At 40.4% G+C, this 15,705-nt stretch overlaps 1 protein-coding gene across 2 annotated transcripts in view; it reads left to right on the top strand.

Moving 5' to 3' along the window:
- CNTNAP2 (contactin associated protein 2) overlaps positions 1 to 15,705 on the top strand; it is a 1,008,227-nt gene that overhangs the window by 903,910 nt on the left and 88,612 nt on the right. For both annotated transcript variants that reach the window (XM_057431243.1, XM_057431244.1), the window contains exon 16: positions 6,750 to 6,920. In XM_057431243.1, coding sequence (XP_057287226.1) covers positions 6,750 to 6,920 — 171 coding nt within the window. The remainder of the gene's footprint in view (positions 1 to 6,749; positions 6,921 to 15,705) is intronic.

Genomic DNA, 15,705 nt, shown 5'->3' with positions numbered 1-15,705 from the left:
TCTTTAATTTCTACATAAGCAATTTAAGGCTAGCCTGCGTTTGTAATTGCTGAAATGCAGTTACCTTCTCCCCAGTGTCTTGTTCTGCATAAAGGAGAGGTTTTAGACCTCGGGCCTGTGTGAAAAGGTGACAAATTCTGTAATGAAATCAAGCATTGTCACAGCAGTGGCAGGCATGCAGGACTTTTGGCATTTGCAGTAAAAGAAGGTGGCAAAGGGCTGTGAGTGGAGACCAGACAACCTTCCTGCCACTGGAGGAGGCAAGGGCATCAGTGGAAGATCACCACGCAGATGTGCAGGTGTACTCAACCTTTTCCAGGATCTCACTTTCAGAAAAGATGCATCAGTGAACTTCCAGAAGAGAATCCTCAGTGAATTACTTTGAGTTTGAGATGCAGTACAGAAATCAAAGAGATTAAAAACCATAATCACAGTACCGCCATCCTAGTTACAGTCTGTGGCTGTTGTACTAAGGATGCAAGGCCACAGCCTTGTCAGGCTTGCGCTCTTTTAGCCCCTACTTCAAGCTTTGGTTTAGCTGAAACACCACTTTTTTTCCAATGACTGGGAGCTATACATAGTTTGTTTTATTTTTGCTTATTTCTTATGGTATAACCACATTTTATATGTAGATACTAGCAAAAAGTAGTTAATGTATAGATACTAGCAAAAAGTAGTTACTCTGTGCAGAATGAGGTATCGATGACCCCCAATGGTGCGGTGCAGACTCACCCAGTACAATAGCAGTGGGAATATGGGCTTCAGGGCAGAGGACTATAGGCATGGGCTGATACAGGGCTAAGCACTGACTAATACAGGATCCCAGTGCTATCAGCAACTCACCAATGATCAAATAAACTCAGGACTGGAGATGGGTGAAACTGATTTCAGAGCTACCAAAGAAATCAAGTAATGTATGCAAAACTTATCACATATAGTAAATTATATATACATCAAGTGTAGTAAATGTTAATGTAGTATAGTAAAAGATGTGGCAGAGAGTTGCAGACCATTAAAGTATAAAGGTCTAAATGTGTGTTAGCACCACCAAAAAGGACACCACCTTCAGTGAGAAAGAAGGAGCTACGAGCATTGTAGTCCTCGCAGAAAGACTTGGGATGCTGATGACTTGTCATCCTTGTTCTCCTCTCCCCCCAACACACACACCTCCTGCTCAGGCTGAAGCTGTGCTTGCAGCCCCATTCACATTAGTGCTGGTGACAGAAGAGGGCCTGCCTCGACTGAAGGTTGCAGTTACACCTTCCGCAATAAGGTACAACTTAATGCAGAAGATGTTGACAGTTTTCCTTGGCTTTTCTTTTGTTTCCTGAATAACTTGTGACATTATTTTTTATTGGAAACTTTCTTCCTTCTCATCCCTTATTTCGGTGAAGTTGGAGCAAGTCCAACAGCAAATTTGGATTTCATTAGGCCAGTTCCACTCATGATGCAGATCTGAAGACTTGAATCAAAGCTGCGATTGTCACAGTACCGATACCCAAACTGCTCTGAGGTTGTGTGCATAGATTGCTCTCTCCCAGAATGGAAAAATGAAGAAAGGAAAAGAAAAAAAGCAGCTTGATTTGTTGAGCATAATTGTATGGATAATCTGAAACCATTACTTTGTGGTGCAGAACAGTTTTCCATTCACTCATCCATCTTCTCTGAAATATAAGACTATTCTTACATTTTATTCACATAATGGTTTTGATAGAAAATCTGTTTTGCTGCAGATGAGGGCCCTGGAGGTTTTTGTAATACATAAGAGCTGCCTGACATTGCAGCATTCGTTCTCTGCTGCTATTGCCTAGCAGGGCTAAAAGCACTGACGTCTTTTACAGTTCTGCTATTGCCATTATCCATTTCAATGGGGTTTAAATGTAAAAGTGAAATTGATGGTGTTAGAGCATGAATTTCAATCACGCTAAGAAAGAAGATATTGATGGGAGCTAGCAAGGGAGTTCTGGACAAAAATACTGCAGGGAGAAGCTGAAAGGCTGATTGCTGTAAGCCCAGTGACTGTGTTATAAAGTTACAGATCTACCTCACAGTAAAAGATATCAGCCCATGTTGCATGACTAAGGATGAGGTGAATTTATCCTTGTTAGTATTATAGCAACAGTCTCCTTCCTCCTCGCTGAGGTGGGACTTCATGGGAAAAAAACTCCCAAGTCTTCATTCAGCTTTTTATCTGAGATTTAAGGTGTCCCTTCACATTCATCTTTGTAGTCTGGGTGATTTCTTGTGGCTACAAACTACCGTGCTTCTGGTAAAAAACATACCTTTGTAATTGTAGTGCAGTGAGTCTTTACGGAGCAGTAGAAGAGATACTTTGTGCCATACAAATTATAAAGGACACAGTAACTCAGGGTTAGCAAAACTAATGAGAAAGAGGTAAGGCTGTTTCGCAAGAGCTTAATGAGTTGGATTTTAACTTCCACAGCAGATAACCAGAGCTGTGAGCAACCTTGGCACAAATTGAAAACAGAGTCACAAAGTGTTATGTGGTCCATTGAAACACCTCTGGCACAGCTATTGATCTGACCCCTGCTTGGATTCAGGCAAACATCAATGGCAGAGTTTCCTCTGGGTCTGTGGTCAGCTCTTCCTTTGCCTGCTTCTGCATGCCCCATGTCCTAAGGCTTAATGCCATCACCAAGAAGCATGCAACTTTCTGAGAAACACAGACATGTTTTTGGGATCTCCACATTTATCTTGGGTTGCAAACGACTGAAAAGGGTTGTGTGATGTTGTGATTTATTTGTATTTGTGCTTCTATGACAGCAGCATGCTCTGTACCTGTTTAACTGGTTTAAATCAAATTTAAATGCTAAACAAGCTTAAAACAGCAGAGTTACTCAACAGAGCTGTGGTCTGAATTACAGAATTATAGATGAGCTTATAAAGAAGAAAATGAAATTATAATGTTATATTTCAGACTGTACTCCACAATAAAAATCCTTTTTAGCTTTTATCATATTTCAGCTATCTGGAGGGAGAAAGGGCAAAGAAAGGGATGATCTTCAAAACAGAAGCCCTTCTGCCTTCTTCAGTTTAATGTTTCCAAGCCTACTGTGTCCCTGAAAACTATCCCTCCTAGTTTGAGTGACTGTCTTACTCAGCAGAACCTTTTGTGCAAGGCTTTCTCAATCATGTCCCGTAAGCATAACATTTTGTAAGGTCCTGTTACTCCTAGGCAATAATCATGACACAGTCATTATTAACAGGGTGGATTACAAACTTAGCATTTAGAGTGTTCTTTCTAAATAAATTCCCTTTCCCACTTCCTGTTAGTTTGGTGTCCCAAAAAATCTACTCTGCAGTTTAAATTGCAGCCTCAGTTTCCTCCATCTACTTCTTGCTAAGCCTAAAGTGGGAGAAAAAGGCTTATAGGATCAATGTGTTCAAACCATTAGAGGGAAGATATGTGACAATGTGCCCAAGAAATTTTGAGGCATAGTGACTGACAAAGGTTCCTAGCAAGCAACAATAATAATGTGTATAAAGTGGATTTTTATTCAAGATTTCCTCAGGGATGCCCTTTATTACCAAAAGATGCTGTTTGGTGATAAAAATAATTATGGATGTTTAGCAAAACATTTCTGTTGTACTCTTAATAAAATGTCTTTTTCCTCTGCAAGAGTTTTGAGATCAGTATGTACCAATGTGTGAAAACATGATTTTATCTTTATAAGAATTTGTTATGAGCAGTCTTTGAAATGCCTCTCTCAAGCTGCAGGTTTCCCCATTCAGTCTGCGCTGTTTCTTGTTTATCCTCTTGCCAGTAGCATCTGCAGCCAAGGCTTTCTGCAGAGTCAGATCACAGCATCTGAAATGCAGTGTCCCTCCTTAGTCAGGGATGTCTTCAATAGACTAGATGTAGGACTAAATAAAAATTGATTTTGTTCAACAAAATGGCCACATGCATTTCAATGCAAACACATCCCCCTGGTCCCACAGTTGTACTCAGTAGTGGTAGTCCTACTTGGAGAAGTGTACTGTGGTGATGGTTTGACATTCTTAGCCATATGGCTGGATCCTGTTGGGTAAGCCCACAGCCAATACCAGTTCTAAAGACTCTGAAATCTATATTTTTCTTTAAAAACTAAGAAAGTGAGATCTTCTTCTCTGACTATACAAAGGAGTGGCCACATAGAGGTGACAATGTATTCCCTGTAAAGGCAAACCTCAACTTTGGTTATGCACTGTCACGGTTAAGTGTTTAACCCAGGGTGATCACAGCACTGCAGATTGAGTCTACATTAAACTGCACTTAACGCTTTCAAGTTTCTGAGATCATTAAAAAGATAAAATGCTACAAACTAAATAGTTGTTTCATGTAGCAGGTCTTCCTCTTATTTATTGAATTGCAATATTAATGATAATAATATCTGGTATTGCAGTAGAGGCTACGGTTAAGGGACTGGGGTCTCGTAGTGCCAGGACTTGGCAAAATAAAACATAAGATCCTTTCAACAAAGCGTTGTCAATGCATCAGTGGAAGTGACTAGTTAAGGCAGGTGTCTTAACTTGTAGTTCTTGAGCTGTGTGAGGCTCACAGAAGGTGGAAGTATGGTGTGAACATGGGATTTGTGTGCAGTGACAGCTGGCTGGGTGATGCTGGTCCATAACCAGCATCCCTGGCCAGAGGAGGAAGGCTGGCAGCAGAGCCCATTGTGGCTGTGCTGTTTGGCTGGATGATGACACAGCTGCATACTCACCCTGGTATCTGGGGTGGAGGCGGCTGGGGAGCCTTTGTCAATGAAAAGATACTTGTCTCCATTAGTACTTGAATTTTGTGTTCTTTGTGGTTTAGGCTTATAACTTGGGTAATACTCGGAGAATGTAAAGGCAAGAGGCTAACATACTTAATTTAGAGAGATATGCAAGGCTTTCTACAAGGTTTTTCAGGGCAGCTGAACTGGCTCCTTAACAAGGATTGCATTAATATATTCCTGACTTTTTGTCTAAGTCCTGCTCATTTCATGTGATTTTATTCAGTAAGTGGAATAAAACCTGTTTTGAGAGTCTGCCAGCATGTAGCGTATCTGTGGCTCCCAAGAGAAGGAAATGTGGATCTCCAGGTGCATCTGCAAGTTGGAAAGTGTGTACAGGAATCCACCTGGATCCTGTACTCACAGACAAAGCACTCCTGCACACAGACCATCAGCAAGCCTAATAGTGAGGGAGCACTCTGAAAAGTGAGAGACAGAAAGAGACCTGAGAGCATGAGTGAAAATTAAATTCTAGACCTTTTTTATCTGTGTTGCTTTATCACTAGGTATGTTTTCAAAGCAAGACCTTGCAATTAATTAGCTGAGTTTTCTTGCCTATGATATGAAGATTATTGACATTTCTATAGAAATGATTAATAGTCAGTCTGGAAATTACCAGTTTGTCTAAGTAGGGTATACAGTAATACATCTTGAAAACCAGCTGACATAGTTAATTCACAAAGCTATCTATCTATGTTATGAATGCCCGTTACATCGCCTTTTCACTGCTCACATGTGCCTGCACACACAAACACACAGAATCTCAGTTTTCCTGCAATGCATTAGAGTAAATAGAAAGCTGCTTTTCTGAAGTCTCTCTCTCATTCTGTATTCTTAAAAGAGGCAGAATTAAATGGAGGGGATGGGATTAAAATAAGGAAAGCAATAGTAGACATGTATTTAAACCTAAAGCCTTCTTCTGTTAATTCAGTTGTTCAATTTAAATTTTAATAGCGATTAATAAATTACACAAATTATAACACTTTGAACTTGGGTGTGGGCCAGTGGTGTTATATATCAGCAGTGTTGAGCTCTGGAGCTTCAGCATGCTCATGCATATTCATCTAGTCCTAACCAGAGAAATAATAGCATTATCACCTAGTTAGTAATCAGATAATAGAAAACTCATCTCTGGGAGTTTTGACTGGAATGAAAAATAGTTTCTTGTTGTGTTTATTAGCTGGAGTACTAAGGACTGAGCTGTGGGGAGGTAATGATTGATAATTTAATGCATTTCTGAATGTGGGTATATAAGCATCCTGATGAAGCTAGAATTAGCTGTTTCAGTCCCTCACTGGCTTACCGGGTCTCCTTTATCTTATGATAAAGTATATTTGCAGTAGAATTCTACCTTGCACAGAGTGTTGACTGGCACGCTAGCTAAAGTGTTGTTGCAGTTCTTGACTATTCTTAATTATTCTATTTTTCCAGTGGAAAATATATGGGGGACTTTTAGTATGTATTAATGGTGTCTGTATTGTTTAGCTTCATTTATTGGATTTTTCCTATACATACTAGTAGACTTCTAATAGACATGGCTACATTTTCAGAAGAAATGGTTATAGTTATGTAAATTTCAAAACTAGTAAATTACATGTGAGCCAATATATGAAAGCAAAACATGTGCCTGAGGTGAGGCAGTCACTGAATTAGTGTTTTGCCCATCTGTCTGGTCTCCTATAAATTCAATGTTACTATAGTACACCTGTATAGCAACACATTTGTGTATGACTGAATGTGATAAATTAGGTACTTGAAAATAAATGTGTCATTAACTTGCTCTGCCTTCTGAAACCTGACAGGCTATATCCAGAAAAACAAAAAGGAGGTAATATAATCAAGGTGTCTGGGGGGAAGAGGGGGGGGTGTTCAGCATAGACAACACTGTAGCATATATTGACATTAAAAGCTTCACTTTTCAGGCAGCTTCAATGGAGCACTGAAACGTGTATCTTTCCTGTCTGTCCCATGCAGGGAATTACTGGAATGCAGCTTCTTTTGTTACTTCATCATCCTACCTTCACTTCTCCACTTTCCAAGGGGAAACCAGCGCAGACATCTCCTTCTACTTCAAAACATCTGCTTCAGATGGGGTGTTTCTTGAGAATCTGGGGAACACTGACTTTATCAAATTGGAGCTGAAATGTAAGTATGTGCTTCCCATCACCCTTGGCACCTGAAGCAGGTTCATGTCAGACAGTAGGTTTCAAGTAATGTGTATCATTCAGTAAACTGTGTAAGCTCACTAAATTCTGGGGAGCACCTTCCAAATCAAGCTGCTTGACTTATTTTCAAGTTGCCTTGTGCAGGAGGCATGCTGGAAGGATATTTGGATTGTTTATTGAGGGGATAAACACAAAGAAGAATGGAACTGGTAACATCAGTTACAAAAATGACACTGACCTGAAAAGGCTTTTCAAAATTGCATGCCAGATTTATTTCTTAAAAGTGTATGTCTTCAGCTCTGTTGCTTTTCTGTTTTATCTCACGCTTGTTATGGAAATAGGGAAAAGAAAGAAAAAGAGGGAGCATCTTAATCAGCTCTTTAAGGAGCCAAAGAGCTGAAAAATTGCATATGATATTTAAAAGCCCTAAAGAATCTCATAAAAATAAATCTTTATCAGCATTATCTGTTAATAAAATCGCTGATCTGAAAAAAGAGGGCATAATGATACCAAGAGACAAGTTGATTTTATTATTTAAACCATTTTTAATGGCCCAGGGACAAACTTCCCAAGGCATGTGCCAAAATCCTCAGCTGTGCTTGAATTCTGCTTAGTGAAATTGCAGCAGTTGAATCGGGGGGTGGGGAAATGTTTCATGTCTCCTTTGTTCTCCCTCGACCAGTTTAGCCTGCCATAAATGGGAGCCGGCAAGAGGCCTGCTGTGCTATGTGCGGCTGTTACTACAGCCTTTAGTGGCACATTAAAGCAGCAGGGTTGCATCCATGCAGCAAGCTGCCTCCCAGCACCAGGAAAAACATTCCTGCTTCCTCTTGCTGCAGGAGCTGCTCATGGATGCCAAAGACCCAGCTCTAAATATTGACGCACGTAAGTCAGTATCCAACGTCGCTAATGTTGGAAGAGAAGAAACTGTTTGCGTGCCCCAAATAATCTTTGCATGTAGATTCAGTGTGATTTATATGGGCCCATGTAATTTTAAAATAAAAAGGTGGTTTTGACGCTTCTCAAAGTCTGAAGACAGAAATTGGAATGTGGAAACTTAGAAACCACCAGGAACTGGTTTCTAAATTTAAAATGTAACTAAATTTTCCCTCTGGGTAGGAGTAAAGTGCCAAGTTCCAAGGGGGTGAGAGCTTCTTTCACTCCTTCTGCAGGGAATTTAGTTGATGTTGCTTAATCCCAGTTTTCTGTAATCCGCAAATGGTGCAAATCAGAATAGCTCCTGTTGAGTCACAGTCTCTTTTTTATTAACAAGGAGTACAACCCTTTAATAACGAAGTGGCAGCTATTTCTAATTTCACTTTGATTTTAAGTAGTACAGTCAGCTGAGGTGGGCATTTCCAGAGCTTCTTGCTCTTCTACTGTATGGAAAAACGTTGTTAGCCACTGTAGTTACCAGACCAGCCATGCTGTTAACTTAGCTAGAAGGTGACAGTAACAGTGAATAAAGGTGACTTGGTAGTGACTATAATTCTTACTCAATGCGGTTTAAATAATAATCACCTACAGTGGCTCACTGAGTAGATGCACCAGCTCCTGAAAGCCTGTGGCTCTGTACCCAGAGTATCATTAAACAGAAGTTTCATTTTAAGCCTGTGCTTGAGATGCACTGACTTTGCTGTGATCTCGCATATGCATAAATTCAACCTGTGCTTCATGTCCCTGAATCTAAACCTTAGATTACAAATTCTCGAGGGCAGAAATATGAAATTTCACCTCTTAAAACACTCTGTGAGATCAAACAGACTGGTGCTGCTTAAAGTAATAAAATACTCGTGATTAAAACTATCCTGACTGTAGTTGCTAAAAAGTACAAAGCCGTTCATTCGATGTAATTGCATTCTTTCCTGGGAACTACTGCTTGAAATGTTTAGGGCCCCAGAAAACAGGTCTTTCTGTGAGTTAAATGTTCTACTGGTCACAGCTCAGAAACAGTTGAATGCTGTGGGTGTAGTAACAAAGAGAAACTCATTCTCTCTTCTGAATTACATGTTTGTTTAATGAATGTTTGTTTATACAGTTTTCATGGGGCTTTTTCATTCCAGTCTGCATTTGCTATTTTTTTTAATTCACTCAAATGTAAAGTAAAGATTCAGAATTTCAGAAGTTCCTTACATGGCTTGCAGTGGACTCTGCTGCTTCTAAAAAGTCTGTTTCCCCTTTACAGAAGCTCCATAAAATTCATATATGAATTTATTTCTTAATAGGAACATAAAGTTAAGTCCGTAAGGTAATTACCCCTAAACCCTGAAAAAGTTTTCCTTTGGCAATCTGCTTTCTAGCTAACCCATCAGATTCTCTAGTAGAATCACAAAATAGTTAGGGTTGGAAAGGATCATCTAGTTCCAACCCCCCTGCCATGGGCAGGGACACCTCACACTAAACCATCTCACCCAAGGCTTCGTCCAACCTGGCCTTGAACACTCCCTGTTTTGTAGTAAAGGTTTCTGCATAGTGGCCATCATCACATATTTACTGCAAGCTGCTGCACTTTGGGCAGTGGCTGCGTTGCTTTTGTCTGTTCATTGCCCTCTCCTACAGGTACATTTCTCATTGAGGAAGAATGACTTCCTACAAACCTGTTCTTGATTTCTTTACTTTGCACAGTTCCGAAAGGAAAACTTGAAATCAGTGTCCTAACAACAGAAAGTGCAAATTCTAATTTATTCTTCCCTTATGTGTGAAATACTTGTGTGTACCTCTAATACATGGTTAGTGATGCATAAACTTAGCTCTGCAGAGCAGGAACTAAAAGGTTCTACAATATCCAGTATTTTAATCAGCTTGTTGCGCTTGGTGAATACATTAGGGAAGTAAATCATTCAGTCTGTAAAATATTCTTACCTTCAAGTCTTTGGGAAGGAGTTTGGTATTGCATGTTTGATTCTGAGCACAAAAGTTGTCACTAGGCACATTCAGTAAGTTATTTTACTGTTGTGCTGTCTTGAAGTTTCTTCCAATCTAATAACTGGACAGGATTTTTTCTAAATCTCTAATGTTGTAAGAAAAGGAAGTGGAATTTGCAGTGCCTTGAAGAGTAACTTAATGTGCCTTCAGCAAAGCTCCAGATTGCCATCTCTGAGGAGAGGTGGAATACAGGAAGGGAAGAACATGTTTCTTTGATTTAAGGAATAGCTTTTCCAAACAGCTGACAGAGAAGACTGTCATGAAAATAACTGTGATAAAATGCTACTCTGAATGTGGCTGGGGTCTTCAGTTATTCCATTTATCAAGCAGCTCCTCTGGCAGGCCTGTACTTCTCACCATTCGTGGAACAGTTGGCAGAGATGTAGAACTACCTGAAGCCTCACTTTTTGCATACGTCAGTAAATCTACAGGACCCCATTATTTTTATAGCTGTCAGGTCAGCTGACAGTGCCTAGGATAGCTTAGAAAGGAGGTAGATGGATAAGTATAACTTTTTCTCTAAAGCAGTGCTTCCAGAAACCAGACATCTCTGGTCAAAATTTCCATATGCTTTTTAAAATAAACTTGGGTTTTTGTACAGAGATAAAACCCCATTGTTTTCTCTCTTAGAGCTTTCCTATACTTTTTTGGAAGGGTTTAAGCTAAAATCCCATCTTCCTATAAAAACACAATTGAGAACATTAAGAACACTATTTTTTATTCATTTATACAGGCCCTCTCTCCCCTTTGGCATGGGCGGGTTTTTTCCTCTTTAACCCTGACCTACGTTTTAGGACTCTGAGGTGCGTAACCTGCTGTCTACAAAGTTGCCAGGTCAGCAGTGTCGACCATTTAGTGTTTTACTAAAAGCAATCCCCCAAAAGCTTGAATGTCATTCTGCAGAAGCGTTTGTCATCTTTCTCATAGCCCTTCATTTGTTACCCCTGTGTACCCGAAAGCACCTATGAAGTGACAGCATCAAACAGCAACATGGATCCTCCAGGTCTTTACCAGCAATCCTAATGCTCTTTGGTTTTTAAGCACTTCAGGGTTGAATGTTGACAAATGAAAGATGACAAGAATTTCATTTTGAATTCTTGGAAGACTCTCAGCTCTCCTCCCCATTCAGTTCTGACTTGCAGCCACTCCTCCCTGGCAATGGAAGCTTTGCATAAGGGACCCTGTCTAAAGCCATTTTGCTGCAGAGAAACAGGCCTTCAGGATCCTAACTTGAAACTCTGCAGCAGGCAAGGGGCTGCCTAAAATACAGCTGAATAATGTACCTGAGTAGGGTCAGATAAGAGTATGGTTTAGTACATTAATAAGATATGGGTAGAAGACTATGGAGAGTTACAACTATGAAAACCAAACTACTTCATGCCTGTCAGATGTTTGTCAAATAGACCACGTTTGAATTTTCTGATCAAGAGAAATCCCAAGTTTTGAAAGAAATGCATTCCTCAAAGCAAATTTTGGAAGGGCCACGTTCATGAGAATTTGGAAAGAAGTGTCTGCCATCACTGTTTCATGTCAGATTCCCAGGACTGTTACTCTAAAAAGCCTGTGGTGAGTTAAATGGCTTCCAGAAAACTTCCTTAGTAACACTGTCATATCATAGAATCATAGTCTAGTTAGGGTTGGAAAGGACCTTAAGATCATCCAGTTCCAACCTCCCTGCCATGGGCAGGGACACCTCACACCAAACCATGTCACCCAAGGCTCTGTCCAGCCTGGCTTTGAACACCACCAGGGATGGAGCATTCACAGCTTCCTTGGGCAACCCATTCCAGTGCCTCCCCACCCTCACAGTAAAGAACTTCCTTATATCTAATCTAAGCTTCCTCTGTTTAAGTTTGAACCCTTTACGCCTTGTCCTACCGCTACAGTCCCGAAGTATAATTCTAATGAAAAAGACACTCTACTCACTTCTGTAGCTCTTTTCATCCCAGCACCTCTAAGCAATTTACAGACACTAATGAGTTGTGTCTCACTGTTATTATTCTGAAGTAAACAACAAGTCAGTTTTGCAATAGAAAAAAGAAGAGGCTTAGAGAGATAAAGGTCAGCTTGTGTTTGATCCTGGCATGAACATGTAAGAGAGAAATGAACTTCCTAATGTGTTTACTGTAGAAAGTCAGGAACACTTACAACCCCTGTATTCGGAGGTGTCACCTGGCTGATAACCCCTGCAATGTTAGCTGCCCTGAAAGCCTCCCCAAGGAGAGATAGGTGAACTTAGCTGCTGTGAAAGGGATTACATGGAATAGCTTGCGTGGGAGCAGTGGTAGGCTTCAGGATGGGTCTGCTTGCTTTGTGGGCAAGGGATGCTGACAGCACTCTAATACCTAACATTTGTACTTGAGAAGTCCTACACTGCTTCTTGTGCTTAGCCATTTCCAGGCTACTTAGTTGAGATGTAAGTAACTTCTCCAAAATCAGACAAGAAGCAGTGACAGACCAGGGACCATGATTCCCACTGCTGTTTGGTTCTGCCCAGATACCATTCGTTCCTCCAGAGTGAACATTCTAACACATGACTGATTAATGTATTTTCTTACAAATTTTGATAACTTCATCAATTATTTCTCCAGAGAAATGGAATTCTACCATATTGATGAGTTTTCTACATGATGCTCTTTAAATTCCCATCAGTTAATGTAAATTCAGCTTGCGTTTCCCACTGCTCTATTTTTCTAACTGGGTAGGGAAACCGGTGTGACCTTCATTGTTTCTTTTAATTGAGTTGTTGTTTTGCTTTCCTAGCAGAAGGTCGCTTCCCTGAAAAACAACCCCCTAGGAGAGCGTGTTGCATTAGCCACACGTCAAAGAATGCATAGGACACTGAGGAATCTCTTCATCCCAGAGGCCAGTAAGAAATTATCACATTAAATGGGAAAACATTACATTTCTTCAGGGAAATTTTTGACCCAAATGTTTTTACAGCAGTATTTGTAAACTCTCATCCTAATCTAGGACAATATGAAAGTTACAAACAAAAAAGAATGTAGTTTGAAGACCTGCAAGCACCATCCTTTTAAAGATAAGATTTCTTTCCAGATGAGGTAGGTGATGCGGAAAAGTCTCATATTCAAACAGAGCAATTTATGGCCCATCTAAGAAGGACAATTCCACCTGTATCCTTGTTCCTAACTAGCAGATGGGGATAGGTGTCCAGGCTGGCATGTGGAAGCAAGCCAGAGGCTGTAAATAAGCACCCTACTGGGAACCTGCTACAGCTGACCAGCAGAAAATCCTAGGCACAGGGCTGTGGGGAAATGAAGGCCATCAGCAGCACTTTGTAACTTAGCTTGGACTCTGCTGGGATACAGGTTGCTGTGCTTTGGTCTGCCTTAGTGTCAGTACATCATTCATGACCCTTCACTGCACAATGCCATGCAGCATCCCCTCAGTATTACCCCTCTCCTTTCAAGGATGCTGGATGCTTTTCTTAATGCCATAAATGCCACTTTATTTTATAAGCAGTGTCTTATAAATCCGGTACAGCTCACATACAGTTCAAGGTGGGAACTGGCTGGCATTCAAAAAGTATAGCTCTCTCTAACTTTGTATTGCACTAAATGCTACACATGGCAAACCATTGCAAGGCCTGCCACCCATCTCAGGTCTTTGCCCTCATTTCCAGTCTACTTTCTGTTCTATGCCAAAACTACATATGCTGTGTTACCTTTTTCATGTATGCTGATGTTTTCATGCAGAAAGTATTTCCTAAACTGCACAAAATGACTAGATGTTTTAGGCACATGGCAGCAACAGACCTTTTGGGTCCTTGAATTTAGATCCTCACTGTCACAGACAACCAGAGTTTTACTGTTAGCTCGGTCCACCTACCCTGGCATTTCACATACACCCTTTTCATATAGAGTTACTACATTAGAAGTGAACTTGAGTCATATATTTGGATGGCCTTTTTTTATTGTGTTAGAGCAGTGCATAGTGCAACAGAGTCCTTACCCTGATAGTGACCCCCTGGACAGCCGCAGAGAAATAAATAGCAGCCATGAAAAATTGCTTATAAAACAGCCGCTGCAAATGACAAAAGCTTACATGGCCAAGCAGAAAAATCAGTACATTCATATCATCATGGGCACCTGCCTTGATGTAAAAGTGTTTTGGTAGCTACCACCCAAGCATCTAAATACCTTTACAAGTCTTAACCACAATCTACAGCAGAACCTACAGCTAATACACAAATCGGAGGATATGAAAAAAATACCAAAGAGGAAGAAAGAACACAAGCAATGTGCTTTCTCACAGTCACACCACAGAAGAGTGGCAGTCTTGATGTCTACTTTTCTGGCATAGACCAGGCCCTTACCACTTCTATTGTAATCAGTTTACAGTTTTGGATGATTTTTATGACATTCGGATGTGATAGATTCAAGAGGGGGGTTGATAACCTTTGAATCTGCTTATAAGCACTGAGACCCATTGTTCAGTATTTTTAGAACCATGCCCAACTTCACAGCATTTTTCTGTAGCAAAAGAAGCTGCTCTCTCTGCTCAAAATCTCTGATACTTTACCATGCTCAGACATAATCTGATTTCATGAACATTAACACCCGGTTTTATTTTGCCTTTCATCCAACAAGAAAAACCTACTCGTTATACAAGCCCCTTTATATGCTGCATGGGAGAGCTGTGGTTTAATGTCTGTGCTTTCCCCTTGTTGTGGTGTCTTCTGTTGCATGGGACCAATTCAGTTTCATGGTAAAGTGCTGCAGTTAAAAGGATATAATGAAGTATATTCTAACCCACTACAGGCAGGGAAACACACGCCTCCTCTACTTTTCCACTCAGTGCACTGAGTACAGTTCTCTTTGTGTGAATCATTCCTCACAAAAGAGACCAGAAGATACTGCTGCTGTATTTTTTTTAAGCTTTAGTAGCTCTCCTGAGATGAATCAACAAGACCTTCAACTGAGTCACCTTTCCTTCCTTCTTTCCTTCCAAGCAGCTAAGTAGTTATTGAAAGAGGGCTGGCTAGGTGGGAGCTATCATCGTCTCTCTGAAATGGTATTTATAGCAAGTAGGTGTTTTTTCCAAGCCCTGTTCTAACCATCAGATGATTGACCTTAAGTCCTTTCTTGTATCTTTGCATTGATTCCCTGTGTATGCAGGACTGATAGTGGGATTGGTTTTTTTTTTCATTCCTGGTGACCATGGCTGAAAATTGCTACTTCAACTAAAATATAATCATAAAAATCTGAGTTGTCTCCAAGTGCTTATCTACAAGACAGCTGGGGTGTAATTAGCATTAATTTTATTAAGAAATAATTAAATAATTGTCTTCTTGGGGCATATTTGGCCTTTGCATGATCTTTCATGAGAAAATTCAGTACTTTCATTTAAATGCAATATTTTTTTATTCCCCAAAGCAGTCTAATCTGCTGTGTAGGAAGACTGGGCTGGTATTTGTTTGATTGGCTGGTTGATAGCAGAGTTTATTTTAAAGTGAAATAAAAACAACTGATTCTTAGTTATTACCAAAATCAGACCTCTCCTTATCTTTGTTCTCACGCAGATGTTTACTCATGGTGAGGAAGGTGCTGTATGCGCTTCCGATTTCCCTTCATGTTCAGGTCCAGTATATTTACATGTGTCCAAAATGTAGCAAATTACATGTGTAAGTGGTTGTCTGCCAGTAGAAGCAGAGTAGGTGCCCATCCCCAGGTTTTTTGTTTTCTGCTAACTTGCTCCTGGAGAGCATTTAACCAGTTGCAGGTATCCTGCGTGCTTTGGAAAAGGTCAAGACAGGTTTCCAGCAGTTAGAAGTGCCCCCTGAGCTGCAGTCAGACAGCCCGTTGGATGACCCTAGGGAA

The sequence above is a fragment of the Pezoporus wallicus genome, unplaced genomic scaffold (genome assembly GCF_028554395.1).
Source record: "Pezoporus wallicus isolate ANWC-B61680 ecotype Strahan unplaced genomic scaffold, APGP_CSIRO_Pwel_v1 scaffold_11491, whole genome shotgun sequence".
Taxonomy (NCBI): domain Eukaryota; kingdom Metazoa; phylum Chordata; class Aves; order Psittaciformes; family Psittacidae; genus Pezoporus; species Pezoporus wallicus.
Note: the sequence above shows the minus strand (reverse complement) of the source record. Positions and strands in the feature narration are given on the sequence as shown.